At 47.0% G+C, this 16,653-nt stretch overlaps 1 protein-coding gene across 1 annotated transcript in view; it reads right to left on the bottom strand.

Moving 5' to 3' along the window:
• KIF26B (kinesin family member 26B) overlaps positions 1-16,439 on the bottom strand; it is a 555,398-nt gene extending 538,959 nt beyond the window's left edge. Inside the window, exons 1-2 of the mRNA XM_030936739.1 lie at positions 15,867-16,439; positions 14,667-15,068 (exon numbers count right to left, since the gene is read on the bottom strand). Coding sequence (XP_030792599.1) covers positions 14,667-15,068; positions 15,867-15,929 — 465 coding nt within the window. The 5' untranslated portion in view covers positions 15,930-16,439. The remainder of the gene's footprint in view (positions 1-14,666; positions 15,069-15,866) is intronic.
• Positions 16,440-16,653: the final 214 nt, after the last annotated feature.

Here is a 16,653-nt window from a genome sequence, read left to right as displayed (position 1 = left end):
TGGGATTACAGGTGTGTGCCACCACACCCAGCTAATTTTTTTGTATTTTCAGTAGAGACGGGTTTTCACCATGTTGGCCAGGCTGGTCTTGAACTCCTGACCTTGTGATCTGCCCACCTCGGCCTCCCAAAGCGCTGGGATTACAGGTGTGAGCCACCGCACCGGCCCCATGTAAGAATTATTAAAGAGGGTGTGGCAGGTCTGTGATTCTACTAAAAAGATACCAAAAGGTGCTCTTAAATAATACGATGGACTCTATTTCATTTCTCTTCAGGAGAACCAGCATGACCCTATCAATGTCTGTGGAAAAACCATCCTGCCTCCTTGTCACTTTCCCCACAAGACCAAAACCGGCTCACTGCATTCCTCCTCTCTCTTCAAACTCTAAGGTAGTCCAAAGCCTTTCAAGGGAGATTTCTTTATTATTCCCACACCCACCTCCATCAGGATGTGATCACGTGTTGCCATCTCACCAAATAATGGAGACAGTGCAGAATCAATTACCAGATAAAGGGAAATATTAAACCAAACATGAACACTGTCTGAGGGGCCAGTGTCTGGACAAGTGACCTCACGTTTGCTGCAACATACTGAACACTTACGTTCCCCTCAAAATCATGTTAAAACCTAAGCCCCAAAGTGATGGTAGTAGGAGGTTGGCCTTTGGGAGCGAACTGGGTCATGAGGGCGGAGCTCTCATGATTGGGATTCCTGCCCTTACAAAAGAGACCCTGGAGAGCTAGCCAGTCCCTTCCACTACGTGAGGACACCGCAAGAAAGTGCCATCTATGAATCAAAAAGCAGACCTCACAAGACACTCAATCTGATGGGGCCTTGATCTCAGAATTCCCAGCCTCCAGAACTGTGAGAGATCAATGTCTCTGTTGTTTATAAGCCACCCAGTTCATGGTATTTTGTTAGAGCAGCATGAATTGGCTAAGACACTTGCCTTCTATGTTTGGTTCTGGTAAGTTTCCTCCCTGGAACACCTGGAACCAATTGTAAGCATCCAGAAGGGGAGAAGTGGATATGAGGCATGAGACTTAGCCAAAACAAGGACATAACATATCAACTAACAAGAAATGCAAGGACCCTCAAACCAGCTGACCCATAAATGCCTAGACTAAGCTCCACCGAGGTGAAGGCGCTGCTCTTACTCTTTGCTCCCTGTGCATTTCACTCTTTGCTGGAATACAGGAGGCCATGTCAGTGGGATGACATCATGCCACTTCCAGGGCCCACCCAGGCATCACCTCCCATCTCGCCATTTGTCACCACCATCCTCTATCATCCTCTTACTTCACACCAGTGACATTTTGGTTATGCAGCAGGGGACAGGTGATTTTTTTTTTTCTCAAAAGGCCAGAAATCTACTCGGTGCACAGGCACCGAACAAAAAACAAAGTGAACAAGAGAGGACATTAACCACACTCATGGAGCGCAGCGTCAAGGAGATCCACATGGTCAAGACAGCAGCATAAATAAATCCTCTTAAATCTCTGATGGAGATTCAGAAGCCAGAGGTTTTCTGGGTGACCCTGGGCACGTCTCCTAAACCTCTTCATCATTTTGTTATCTCCTTCCTGACCACTATAAAGGGGCATTATGGAGGACCCCAAATAATTATGAGCCCTCTATAAAAAAGGTAAATTAGCGGAAACCACCACCACAAAAAGCCTATAGCCGGGCAACTTCCTTTCCCCAAGCAGACGCCTCACACAGGAAGCAGAGTGCCTTGTTGGGCATATTAAAACCATGCCTTTGTGTCACATTTACCACCCCGGCTGCAAAAAATGCTCGTAAAGCCATCACGGGAGGACTAGTAGCTGCCAACCGCTTCCTTTGCTCTCAGCCTGCCGAGAGAGTCAGCTATCCTTCTCTGCTGAATGCTCTTTTAATTGCACAGCCCACTTTATTAGCTGCCTTGACCTCCAATAAAAGCTTCGGCCTAACAGTGTCTGAAACCTGGAGCAGGATGTCTACTGCGTTACCACCTTACGTGCCGCCTTCAGGGCCTCCACAAAGTGCTTGTACGTGTGCACAAACACACACGCACACACACAACATGGCCCATTAGAAAGTCTTGAGTGCATGGACAAACTTATGGGCAAAGAACAAGAGGAGAAATAAAGGATAGAATGTCTGAGGACACAGGCAAGCTTGTATGGAGGTTTTTGCTGTGAGTTGGATGTGTCTGGCTACAGAATGCTCCATTCACGCCCTGGTAAGATACGTGCAGAGAGGTCAGTGGAAGGACGAGGAGGGGGGCACCAACTGGTATTCCTATGGCTCCTGCTCCTCTGTGCCTGTTCTCAACTCTGCTCCAAAGCCATCATGCGTTCTGGGCTAGTTAAACAAAATGAAGTTCTGGTTTCAATAGCTGTATTCCCTGAATTGTGTTTAGACTCAAACACAAAGTATTAGATTTGAAATAAGAGTCAGGGAAACATTCCCCAGGAAGTAGATATTTTAAAGAGGCAACCCTGGCGAAGTGATGAAAGAGAAAAATAAAATCGATGATAACTGCATGGGCCTCGTTGTCTCAGTGGGCAGCTACCTGCTCCATCCTTTCCCAGACCACAGCATCAAACACTACAGGGCATTAAACCCACATCAGGGGCATGTGATATGTACATACTGGCCTAACCAATATGGCTCTGTCTAGGCATTTGAAAGAGCAGAAAAAAAAGAGAAATCAAAGGGAGCAAAAAGATTTTGGAAAAAAATGAGATGAAGAATGAATACAATGTTTAGAGTTCTGGTGTTCCTATGTTGCTACTCAGGAAAAACTCTTCATATATTATTTCTAAATCCTAATCAATATGGCAGAACTTCTGATGTAAAACTAACTACAAGACATCCTTATTTCTAAGGCAATACTTTTCTTCAAATACTCCTTGCTAAATTGTTCTTCTAGAATCAATTGTCCTTTCGTTTGTCTAAGTTTATCTCTGCTTACAAACACAGAAGACAGTAAAACAAATAGCTTTATTAAGAAACAGGAAGAACCCTGTCAGTCAGTTTATGATCCGAATTCCAAAAGCAGATGCATCAGCAACGACAGCGCTACTGGTCCCTCCGCTTGCCTTCCGGTCCCTCCGCTTGCCTTCCGGTCCCTCCGCTTGCCTTCCGGTCCCTCCGCTTGCCTTCCGGTCCCTCCGCTTGCCTTCCGGTCCCTCCGCTTGCCTTCCGGTCCCTCCGCTTGGCTGGACAAACAAGGAGGTCGCTGCGGCTGACTGCAGATGGGCTGGCCCACAAATATGGCGGCCCACAAATATGGCAACCCACGGCACAGCTTCAGCCAGAAAACCATCTTAGATTTTGCCAAGCACATCCCTGTGGAATCTGGGTTCACGGAGTGGACTCCCAAAGCCTTAGGTCTTCTCTTCAGCTTCACAGAGACTCACAGGCTTGGGAGAAGCTTAGAGCCCACCGACTACCATGCTCTTAGATTACAAAAGAAAAATCAAGCACAGGCCAGCCAGGTGACTCTCCCAAGATGCTTGTTAGTGCTGGAAGCAGGACTGCACCTCTGTCCCCAGATCCAAGGACAGTTCTTTTTGACCTAAGTATCTGGGACTGTAGACAACCTCAGATGCTTATACCACCCATTTCTTTGTTTTCTCGCCCCCTCTCTCATCCGTCCTCCTTTTCCTCCCCTCTTATTCCTCTCCTTTCTAGCCTCCTCCCATCTATCCCTCGGCCCCCATCACCACACTGCCTGTCCTGGTAAAGGACACCTGATGCTCTAATTCCCAGCCATGGTACCATGGGGAAGACACTCTGCCACCTGCTCAGGACTGAGACTTCCCGCTGTGCAAAGTTACACAACTGAACTGGGCAGGTGATTATTTTTTTTAAACGATGGTGGCTGCTTCTAGTTGTTTGCCTGAATTCAGTTGTTTATTTTCTGTACAACCATTTGGTTAGATAGCTCGACAGCTTTTGGTGCTGGTTGTTATTGCTGGCTTCTAATCAGTTAATAGGTGAGTCTCCCGTTGTTGTGTGAAGCCACCAGTTAGGTGGAGGAAGGGCTGGAAAGTAATGATTATAACCCCAAGGAAAGCAACCACTCTAAATAGGATGATAGTGTTTCATGGGGAAGTGTAGCTGCTCTTCACTGCCAACTCAAAGATGAAATTACACTGCAGAAAAACCTCAAGTTCTATCGGTTCCTAGGTTAGATCAGAAAAAAAAATCCTGAATTAGCAATTACAGATCTCAGACATCACTTAGATAAGGACGTATCAAAATAAAAGTTTCTATTTGTCACCCCTTTGATAGAAAGGTGGATTTTATTATTTGCAGCTCATGCTTTCAAGCAAAAAAAATTTATATAAAAAGAAAGTTTACATGTAAGAACAATCAAAGATTTTAAAACCATGCTGTGTGGAGAGCTAAAATTTGTTCCAATAACTTTTCGTGGTTGGCAACAGTATTGAACTTAAGCTCCAATAAGTAGAAAAGGAAAATAAAAATAGTCCCTCAGCTGTAACCTGGTCTATAACACTTAAGATATATTTATAGTTCTGCGTATTAAAAAAAGAAAAACTTACTCTACCCTCAGAGCCTTCTGCTTTGCTAACCTCTATAGCAACGTTCAGAATATCTCGTTTTTTTGTATTATTGCTCACAGGATCCCTCTCCCCCACAGTCAACTCCAGCCCCGAGAGCTGATGTATGTGCAAGAAATTCTGCTTGGTGGGGGAGGGTGACTTCTGTATTTCCAGACTTCCCATGGGGTCTGGTTGGAATGGATGTGATAGGATCAGCGAAGTACAACTGCAAAGAAAACCGTCTGAGAAAGATAAAGCTGGATTGGAAGGCAGATAAGCCCAAATTCCTGGTGCGGCTCAGATCTGCACATCGCATGCGCAGTCACTGGAGGAAATCTGCTCTCCCTCATTCCCCGGAGCCAAAACGCCAAATGCCACATCTGCAAGGCTCCCTGGAGGGGCTACGAGAGGGGCCGGGCTTAAAGAAGGGATTTCCATCTGTGACAGAAAAAAGTCTCACATCCATATTCATGGCACCTCAATCTAAAGGAGTCGCTGTTTACATCAACTGAGCTCCCTTAAACTTTCTGCGGCGACAACTCTACGAATGAATAAGTATGAGATGCTTTATCCACTTGGAGGTGAAGAAACAAAGACGCACTGAACGCTCTCATTTTCTCTGACTGCTGTTTCTCCATTTTGGTGTCAGATGGAAGGAAGGGAGGAAAAAAGGAAGGAAAGAGGGAAGGAAGGAGGGTACGAATCTTTTATGAAATTCAACTTCCTGTGGAAAGTCATTGGAATAATAACAGAAAGCGATAGCTGAATATCATCTCACAATTTCACCTAATCTTCACGATCCTCCTGGTGGGGCTCTGTCATGACCCCCCTGTAGAGATGAGAATAACCAGGTTTGGAAAGACCAAGCCTTGCCCAAGGTCACACTCTTTAAGTGATGGAGCCTGGTTTTTATGAAAGTCCGTTGATTCCAGTCCTTCATTTTAAGATAATAAGAGCCTCAAGAAGTGGATCTCTTGTAACTCAGTGTCCTCAGCAACTCAAATGCTGCCTGAGATGTCCTCACCTCTCAATCTACTCCTGGACACAGTGCCATTGGCTTTCTCCAGGGCACCAGAAATTCTTCCAACAAAGACATCCAATGACCTCCTCCTTGCCAGTTCAAAGAAAACCTCAGTCCTTACTTCCTTGACCTCTCCAGGGCATCAGACCTTTTGTCACCCCTATTCCCTGAAGCTCACTCCTTCCTCAGTTCCCATGACACTGCCTTCTCCTGGGTTTTCTTCCCTCTTTTCCACTCTAGAGTGCCAACAGGAGCCCACTGGACCATTCCACCTCAAGCTGTAGAGACCCCAACCAAGTTAACATTCACAGCCATCCTCCAACACTGGACTCAAAATAACAAAACCCCTTCTCTGCTTGTATTCTTCATCTCCATAATTGGCAGCACCACCCACACACTTTCCCTGGCCAGAAACCTGGGAGAATGCATCATCTTCTCTCCCTCTGCCCCATATCTCAGCAGCTCCCCATGGCGGGTTTTCCACATATGATATGGGTCAGGCCCGAGCTGACTCTCCCTTCCCTCTGCACTGCCCTAGTTCAGTCTATGTCATTCTTCACTCAAGTCACTGCAAGGGGCCTCCCAACTGGTCTGGTCTCGGTGACACCACTCTTCCAACCCATCTTCTTGCTCATTCTCACAGCAATCTTTTTTTTTTTTTTTTTTTTTAGACGGAGTCTTGCACTGTTACCCACACTGGAGTGCAGTGGCATGATCTTGGCTCACTACAACCTCCACCTCCCGGGTTCAAGCGAGTCTCCTGCCTCAGCCCCCTGAGTAGCTGGGATTACAGGTGTAGGCCACCATGCCCAGCTAATTTTTGTATTTTTAGTAGAGACGGGGTTTCACCATGTTGGCCAGGCTGGTCTCGAACTCCTGACCTCAGGTGATCCACCCATCTTAGCCTCCCAAAGTTCTGGGATTAGAGGCAGGAGCCACCGTGCCTGGCCAGCAATCTTTTTTAAATGCATATCTGATCATTTCACTCCCTTCATGAGTGCCCTCCAATGGTTGCCTACGTCCTACAGCATAAAGTCCAGCCTATAGCCTGCAAGGCCTTTCATCCTCCACCTGCCTCCTTTCCATCCTGTCACGCACTCATGCACACACTGTGTATGATGACAATGTGCGACTTCAGTTCCCTGTATGTACGGGGCACGCATCACCCCTTCCGTGGCCTATGCCTGCTGTTTCCTGTGGCTGACAATGTGCGACTTCAGTTCCCTGTATGTACGGGGCACGCATCACCCCTTCGTGGCCTATGCCTGCTGTTTCCTGTGGCTGGAACACTTATGCTCTGCCACATTCCTTGCCTGTCTCTGACACTAGACTGTGAGTTGCTCCAGGGCAGGAATTTTAGTATTTTTCCTATTTGGATTATAACATCTAGTGCTAGAGCTGGCACATAAACAGGAATCAAAAATGTTCATTGGCATATGAATATCAAAGCAAAAGCAATAAATGAAATATGAGCAAATTGGATCCAGAAGCATATTTTTAAAAATGCACTGTGGCCAAGTGGGGTTTATTATGGGAATATAAGGATGGTTCACTATTAGAAAATCAATAATAGTCATTCACAATATTAACAAATCTAAGGAGAAAAATTACATGGTTTTGTCTCTAAATACTGAAAAGACATTTGGCAAAATATAATACCCATTCCTGATAAAACACTGAAGTAGGAATTGATGGATATTTCCTTAACTTTAAAAAATACAGACAGATCTCAGTCCAAAAGCCAACATCTTAATAGAAAAAAAATATACACATGCCCACTATATCACTATTATGTAACATTGTATCAGGAGTATTAGCCAATGTAACAAAAAAGAGAAAACAATTAGAGGCATAAAAATAGCAAAGGAAGAGAGTAATGATATCTGTATTTGAAGAAGACAAAATTTTTTGAAAACCCAAGAGTACCAATTTTTAAAAAATAAATGAATACAGTAGAATTTAATAAGGCAATGGGATATAAAACATATAGATCAATATCCTTCACATATATAATTATCAGTTAAAAGAGATAACGGAAGTGAAGACTCCATTTACAATAGCAACAAAAGCTATAATACCTAAGAAAAAGTTTCACAAGAAATGTACCAAGGCTATATGAAGAAACTCTTAAAAATTGCTAAAAGTAGACTTGTTCAAATGAAAAGGTATTCCATGTTCTTGGGAAAGCTTCCACAGCATAAAGACGCCAACTCTTCCCCAGGTTAATGTATACATTCAAAACGGTCCTAACCAAAAAAAAAAGAAAAAAAAAATTGGAGTTAGGCAAGGAAACTCCTAGAAAAAAAGGCACTGTTTGAGGGAGAGAGAGCTAGCCCTACCAAACACTAAAACATGCTACAGAGCTTCCATAATTAAAATAGTGTGGGCCCAGCACGGTGGCTCATGTCTGGAATCCCAGCACTTTGGGAGGTCGAGGCAGGCAGATCACTTGAGGTCAGGAGTTCAAGACCATCCTGGACAACATGGTGAAACCCCATTTCTACTAAAAATACAAAAATTAGCTGGGCATGGTGGTCCATGCCTGTATTTCCAGCTACTTGTGAGACTGAGGCAGGAGAATTGCTTGAACCTGGGAGGCAGAGGTTGCAGTGAGCTGAGATTGTGCCACTGTACCCCAGCCTGGACAACAGAATGAGAACATACTAGAAGATCCTGTAATAGGTCCAAATACAACTGTATGATTTATGACAATGGTGGTATCTTCGATTAATGTGAGAAAGATACTTTTTTTTCACAAGAAAAAGTCCGCAAGTAATATGAATGTTTTAATAAAGTGGGGACAACTGGATAGACATTTAGAGAAAGATGAAATTTGATCTATATCTTTCATTATGCACCAAAATAATCTCTCAATGGATTAGAGATCTAAATATTAAAGGACACTATTTAAATACTAGAAGAAAACATAGGTGAGTTCCTTGAGACCTAGAGGTGGACAAACATCTTTTTAACAATAACTCATTTCCAATTTTCTTAGACAGGTTCTGGAGCAGTTCCCAAGGCAATGGTAAGCAAATGATGGATACAAACTGAGTTGATATCTTGAAAAATATTTCAAAAGTACGTTAGGAAGACAGGTGTATCCCTAATCCTTCTGCATCTACACAAATGTACTTTAAAGTAAGATATTTCTGCCTGTAATCCCAGCACTTTGGGAGGCCAAGGTGGGTGGATCACGAGGTCAAGTGATCATCGAGATCTCAGCCTGGCCAACATGGTGAAACCCCATCTCTACTAAAAATACAAAAATAGCTGGGCATGGTGGCGGGCTCCTGTAGTCCCAGCTACTCGGGAAGCTGAGGCAGGAGAATCACTTGAACTGGGAGGCAGAGGTTGCAGTGAGCCAAAATCACGCCACTGCACTCCAGCCTGGGCAACAGAGCGAGGCTCCGTCTCAAAATAAATAAATAAATAAATAAATATTTCTGATGGGTGCACATAGGTGTAAAAGGGCGATTGGGAGCACATTCTAAACAGTGCTCCTTCACCACAATAACACCATAGACGAGACACAGTAAAGAAACGATGCTGATGAACAGCTTGTGACTCCAGAGAGTGGTAAAAAGGAAATGTGTCTTGTATTCCTGCAAAATGACCAAGAACCCTCACAGACACCAGCCAATTTGCAATCTTTTTGAGGACAAAACAGAGCAGAGGGGTGGCCGCCCTGCCGATGGGGCGCTGAAATGGCCAGCTGAAGAACTCTTCCTCGCAGGTCAGGACGGAGCCCTCGGGCAGTGTTTTCTGTTTAGTAAGGGATGACAGCAGGGTCTCCACTGAGCGCATGTAAATACAGGAGGTTCCTTTCCCTGCCCCTTGCATTCCAGCCAAGACAATTACTCATCTGGGAACCTGACAGTCTCATGTACTTTCCCCCAACTCCCCGCTCACCCAAAGAAAAATTCCCATCTGTGAGCCCAGGAAAAACAATAACCATCCCGAGCCGGTGCCTCTCACCCAGTCAGTCCTACTCATAGTGACCCTCGACAGCTTTTGGGGGAAAGTGTGATTGGATTTCTCTGTTTCTTGCATATTTTTTCTTCATGCTTCCTTCTGTGATCTTAACCACATCAAGAACCTGGCATTTCACGGTAAAAAAGAAAAAATCACGTTCATCTTCATTTTAATATGTGAGATGATGTGTGTGTGTGTTTCAGTGCAGTTCCTGGTATGTAGGACAACAGTAGTTAGCCATTCATTACATCATTATTATTATTACTATCATCACTATTGTTGGCCCACGAATGGTGCAATCTGTGATATGGTGCCAAATAACAAAAGGCAACTGATGTTGCCTCCATTTTAATTGACTTAATCCTTCCAAATGCTGACAAACTACCAGCCTCAGCCATTTAAAAATCACATTTCTAATGTAGTAATCCTATCTGCAATGGGTGTGGAAGGAATTATTGCAGGCCAGGGATTTTTGCAAAGTGAATTAAGTCACTATAAACACTGACCATGTTGCTTCACAATTAATAGTCTAGTAGAATGAACTGCCATTATTCCACAGCTTGCTAAGCCTTAAAAAGAGATTACTGCTCACATGTCCCTCCTGGGAATGTTTTTATAAACTCCCAAAATGTTTCAGAAATTTTCAAATGATAAACGCTACGGACTTTTTCATGGCTGCTATTATCTACTAACTGCTCCTTTATCTAAAATACTTCTGATATGAGAAAGACTCAAATGAAGCTTTTTGAAAATAGCCACATGTCCTTAAAAGAAAGAGAAGATTTCAGCTAGAAGTCCCTTATAATTAATAAGTACTTGAAATGCAATGTCTGTTTTATCCTATCTATAAAATGTTTTATGATGGCTTTTGGGGGACTTTTTGCATCTAGTTATTTTTTCATACCCATCTTTTGGAGCTGGCAAAATACAGAAATATGTGTGTGGGGATATCTATATCTCCCCAAGTCTAGACTTACTTGGTCTCTGGCTATTTAGAGTCCACGTTTGGCATTTTTAACCCCTATGACGCATTCCTTTCTTTCATCTCTGTGATTCCTGGCCACCCTTCTCAGTATGTCTGGCTAATCTTCCTGATATTTCTGGGGCATAAATGGACCCAGAATATCTGACTGAGAAACAATCAGATAGGAACATAGTTCTGCACTTTTTTTTTACATAAAAGATCTTCTTTTATTGACATGGAAATGAACAGATGTCTGATAACCTTTTGCCAATCGGGAGCTTTACTGCTTACTCTGGGGAATTTCGTTGGGCTGATGTTTCCTAGGACTCGCCCAGTCCATTCAAAAGTCCTGTCACAGATATCAGAATGATCTAGGCTAGCCCAAAATTGAGCAATTCGTTCCTTGGCCCCTATTTCTGGCTCAGTGCCTTGACCGTCTATAAAACAGGAATGATGCTCTTACCATTGGACATGAAATGGTTTTGTATGTACACACTGGAACACTACAATGGGTAAAAGGGCCGCTCTCACTTGAAATCGCAACACTTTACATGTTCACATTCTTTCATCTGACCACTTCTCACCAGCACCAAAAGAGAAATGATATAAACCCACTAAGTACTTTTTGTACTGATCAAGGTAATAAAAGTCGACCTGAGTGTTTTACAGTCTGCCACCAAGCACAAACGTCTACTCACCAGGTAAGTTGCTACAGGAAAGGATGAATACAGAGTATCAACAACAGAGCTATGTGAGCCCACAGCTGTCACTTCTACACGCCAGTCTTGAGATAGCCAACAACAAACAGTTTTATGATTAAATCTGCCTCTATGCTCCATCTCTTTCCAGAAAGCTCAGACTCGATGCATGGAAAACCAAACTCATGATCATCCTTCCCTCTGAGCTCCATCCAATTCCATGTCTCCTCCTATTTCCTACCTCAGCCAACACTATCCCCCACACTGTTACATTCAAATCATGTCATTTTCTACCATGAAGCCCTATCCTCCATTGGAGTGCTCAAAATAGGATGGTTCTTCTCAGGCCACCAGAGCCAGGCACTAGCTCATGGGACCAACCAGATACCCCGAATGGGCCCTCTACTACATCACCTCCCCTCCTTAAACTGTTCCAAAGACAAAACTGGGGGGATTTGACAGGGCTTGCTACCTACCAACAGGCACAGTGTGAGAACTCATATGGCAGCATGTTTACAAAATATACAGATGAAATTAGAAACTGACAGGGGTAATAACTTACAAGAAAAACCTTAAATTCTGTAAAACACAAATCTAACAGAATCTTAGTTCATTAATAATCATCAACTCTCATACCTTTCTCTAAAGAATGAAACCTTACCTTAGATCATTTTAATGACATTTTAACAGTCTGAATCATTTTTTTCCTGAGCATATTAATAGGAAAGTTGAAAATCAGAGAGGAAAACTAATTTACCCAATGTCACAAAATAAGTAAGTGGTGAAGGAAGAACTAAAACCAAATCCATCCTAAAATAGGGTTCCTGGATGTGCTATTCTGCTTTTCACTTTTCAATATCTACCTAGGAGACATTTAATAGCACCTAGTAGAATTTAACACTCTATTTAAGAAAATATTTCCCAATGAAGATAAGCATCTTAAGCAAATTACAAAGATGATTTTTGTTAATTACCCCTCAAAAACATGTCTTTATCTTCCAGACTCTTACTCTTCGAGCAAACTGAGGGAACTACATGTTGGAGTCACAGTGATGCCTCTTGTTCTAATGAAATTTAACTCCTTCTGTGCCTGAGGGCTACAGTGGTCCACAGTTTGTTCATTAATATTGCACCGGGAAGAAGAACGGTCTTATCCAAGTTATATGGCCTCCATCCATGGTGCAGCAGAGAACACGGCAACTGTTTGGCTATAATGTTGCAAATGCTAAAGGTATAATGGAAATTGTACCTAAATGCAAGGTAGGAATGCTTAAAACACACACACACACACACACACACACACACACACACACACACAATTATTATTCACAAAGGCTTGAAGAAATTTTGTAGTTAAAATTGAGGCCCCACATCTCATTACTAACAATGAGCTGATGCAAAGCACCCTTCTTCCTGGCTAAGCCCTGTCTATGCCCTTGCACCAAATGTCACGCTTTATGGTGCTGCTTCACACATAAACCTCAGGCGACTGTGATACTATGTGACATTCACATATGCACTTAAAGTGATCCCCTGTGACTGCCCCCATGACTACCAGGTCTTCTCTAGATGTCCTTGGATCACTCTAAGTCATTGTAGAGCACGGGGGTTCAGCAAATCCAGTGTTTCTTCTGGGGCAATCGCCTCACTGTGACAATACAATCAGTTTACCAACAAGAGTTTTACCTCATCACATACATAAAATTGGCAAATATATTGAGCTGCCTCCCATAACACTGTGAGTGAATGTTCCAGGCTGTTTCTGTAAAAACAAAATCCTAGCTGGTCACAAGACTCCATAAAACATGATGGATGCATACGAGTTTCAACATTTGTTTCTTCGGTAGATTTTCCTTCCCCTCCTCTTTTTTTAAATGAGAAGAGTGTATCTGGATTTACCTTTGCGTATAGGAACACTCAATGCCACAAAAAGCCTATTATAAGAATGGGTCCTCAAGAAAGGCCTAAAATAATTTGGAAGGCTGTAACGTATTAGGACTGCCAAATATCAGCTATTAGATCTTTAAGAACCAAGGTTCTTCCATCTTTATCAGATGCTCCCGTCCACTTCAACAACCTCACAGCATCCTACATTCCCTCCACGAATGTGAAGACATTGTGAACTGCGCATTTCGTGGTTGATATGTCTGTATCCTCCACTAGAATATAAGCTCCACGTGGACAAGGACTGCATGAATGGACCTTGTATTTTCATTGCTGTGCCTAGCAGTGCTCGGATGGGGCAGAAAATCAATGAATATTGATGAAGGATCACGAGAGCAAATAAATCTGTGAATGAAGAAATGGTGTTAAATCGGAAGGTCTAGCATGCAAGATCGAAATAAGCTTTTTGATTCCCTGAGATTGATCCTCGGGATGTCATGGCAGATGTATCAAACTACAAAAACAGTGCACTGACAACCATCCACGAGTTCATTGTTCTTGAGCTAAGTTCTGCATTCACAAAACCAATTCTCCTGGTGGTTATTTTCCCCATTTTAAATTTCACAGCGTCTGTGGGCATTTGTTGAATTTAGCCCTTGCCTATGAAAACGTCAACGTCTGCAACAGCAGACACGGTCATTCCTAAACGCCTACTCGAAATCACAGTATTTCATTTCTAAAGTCACGGAAATAATAAACCGGATATTGACGTTGAACCAACAGTGTCAAAAACCTCTACAGCAATCCACTCTATTTCCTTGATATTGCTCTCTAACCACTGATAAAAACTCTTTGAAGTGGAAGAGTAAATATTATCATTTGATAGTACTTGGACCCAACAGTGCAAATACAATTGCATTGTTACCCTCTGGGGGCTCTGGCCAGTCACACACCGCGGGCAGGGTTGCTATGGAGGAACCAGTGTGCTTGGCGCAGGAGCAGGCCAGGAGGGAGCAGTGCTCCGAGGAGCTACCCGCCTCTGGATCTTCCCCAGTCATACACACAGACTGACAAGGGGGAAATGCTGGCTTTCGAGTATGTTTCTGTTTCTGCAATCGCGGAAAGGATGGACCACAAACAGGCAGTGGGAAATGCCAGCTCCAAGCGTCAGCTTGCTTTTCCACTCCCGCTGACATTTTTGTAAAGAATCACGGGTGGGGGTGGGGAGAAACATCGACAGCGCAGCCTGCAGTCGCCAGGGAGAGCTGGGAGGGGGAGGCAGGAGAGACCACCTGGGGGCCTCCCCCGTGGGCCGTGAGGCCTGTGGCCACGGGCGCCCCTGCGCGCTCGGGACTCGGCCGTCCTAACCCCCGGGCGGCCTGGCTGAGGAAGGTGCATGGGTCGCCCCGCGTGCCAGAGCCCCGTGAGGTGTGGAGCAGCCCCAGCGCCCCCGGGGACCCTCGCGTGGACCCGGGGCGCAAGGTCTCGGCGCACTGAGCAGCTGCTGTGGGTGGCGGCCCGGCCCCGCCCTCCCGGCGCCTCCCCAGCCAGCCCCGCGCGGCGCTCACCTTGCCCGGGAAGGGCCCCGGGAGGAGCAGCTTCAGGGCCTGCCTCTTGAGCTCCACCAGGCGGGCGTTGCAGTTCTCGCACCAGACGCCGCGGTCCGAGCCGGGGGAGGAGCCGCCGCCGCTGCCGGAGCCCGGGGAGCCGGTGCCGAAGCCGGGCGAGCCGCCCAGGGAGCCCGGAGAACTAGTGCCGATGCCGGGGGAGGCGGGTCCCGGGGAGCCGGTGAAGGAGCTCGGGGACGAGGTGCCCGAGCCGGGAGACGGGGTCCCCGAGGAGCCGAGCGCTGAGCCCGCACCCTCAGGAGTGGGCCGGCTCCCGGCGCGCGACTCCTCGTATGCTTTCCGGTACCAGCTTTCCGGGGAGAAGGGCGCTGCGGGCTTGGTGGGCGAGCAGACTTCATTCACCTGCGGGGAAGACACGCCGGTATCAAGGGCCGCAAGGCGGCGGGCTGCAGCGCCCGGGGGCTGGGTCATACGTGCGCCACCAAGTGCCCGCTCGAACCGCCCACGGGAGCTGGCTGGGGACCTCTCCAAGCCCTGCGGCCAAATCGCCCTCCATCTGTCTCGTTAATTGTCCTTAAGTGAGTCCCCACCGCCCGGGTGACCCCTGCGCTGGTCCCGGGTGGCCTCCTCCTGGGGTCAGGACGAGGACTCGCTCGGGGCGGTTTGCACGGCTTCTGCAAGCCCGGGTGGGGGGGACCCACAGGTTCAGTGCCCCACGCTTTTGAAGCCGGCACCTATCCCAGCAAGATCCCAGGAACAAAATCCCGGAAGACCCTATGGGGGGGGGTAAGGGGAGGGCTGTGATTTCAGGATTTTTATTCCTACGGGGTCCAACTCTCCGGATACTGCAGGTAAACGAGAGGCTCTCCCGGCTCCGACTAAACGATCCGAGGTACGGCCAAGCATTCAGGGAAACCCTCCCCTTCGGCTTCACTCTGCCGAGAAGCGCAGGAATGCCGCAAAAGTTACGAGTGCGGGGAAAGGAAGGAACGCGAGGACTGAAAAAATTCCGAGAGCGAGGCGAGTGTGCGGGCGTCCCCGCGGCAGACCCGCCTCCGCGCACTCACAACCCCGCCAGCCCCGGGGGCGCCTCTGCAGCGGGGGAGAGCTCGGGGCCGGGGCCGCTCGATCCCGGGGAAAGGCGGACCCCGCCGAGCTGGGTCTGGTAACGCGTCTCCGCGTCGCACCGCCACTACTTACCCCGTATTTCTTGCCCCTGGCGGAGACCGCCAGCCTCTCTTTATTCCCAGCTACCGAATTCATGGTGGCTTTTCCGGAGGAGAGGATCTGCAGGTTCCACCGACGCTACATCAGAAGGTCCCCCGCCCGCCCCAGAGGCGACCCCGGCTGCAGGGGGCTGGCGCTCGGCCCCCAGGGCAAGGTTTCCTCAGCGGTGGGGCGGGAGGCAACGAAAGCAAATGGACCCACAAGTAACAGCTCCGGTCTGCAGAGAGGGTTGGGGCCGCGGGTTTATTCTTCTCTTCCAAGCATGCTTTTCCTCATCCCCTCTGCCTCCTCCAGCCGCACGTTCTCTTGTCACGGCCACAGCCCCAGAACTGGCATCTTCTTCAGGCAAGTCGGTCCGCGCTCCCGCACGAGGGAAGGGAGGGCTGGAGTCGGGGCTCGCGGCCGCTGCGGGAGGTGGGCTGGGCGCGCCGAGCCCAGCCGAGCCGGCTGCGGGAACTTGTCTCCTTCACCGAGCTTGGTAACTGAGTTCAAAGAAATTCTCCCAAAATATAAAGATCCAGACTCGGGGAGGAGCCTCGGCGTGTCGCCGAGCCAATATCCGCCGGCCCGTTTCGCCTGACAGTTGCGCGAGGGCCGGGAGAGGGGCGGCTCCGCGTGGCCCGGGAGCGGTCGGCGGTCAGAGCGCGCGTGTGCGCCCGGGCGCGGCGCGGAGGAGCCTCGGGAACCTGCCGCCCTCGCCGCGCCGGCCGGGATCCATTTTATGTGGCGGGGCTCGTGCCTGACAGTGCGAGGCCTGGAG

The sequence above is a fragment of the Rhinopithecus roxellana genome, chromosome 8, assembly GCF_007565055.1.
Source record: "Rhinopithecus roxellana isolate Shanxi Qingling chromosome 8, ASM756505v1, whole genome shotgun sequence".
Lineage (NCBI taxonomy): Eukaryota > Metazoa > Chordata > Mammalia > Primates > Cercopithecidae > Rhinopithecus > Rhinopithecus roxellana.
This window is presented reverse-complemented; position numbering and strand designations above follow the sequence as displayed.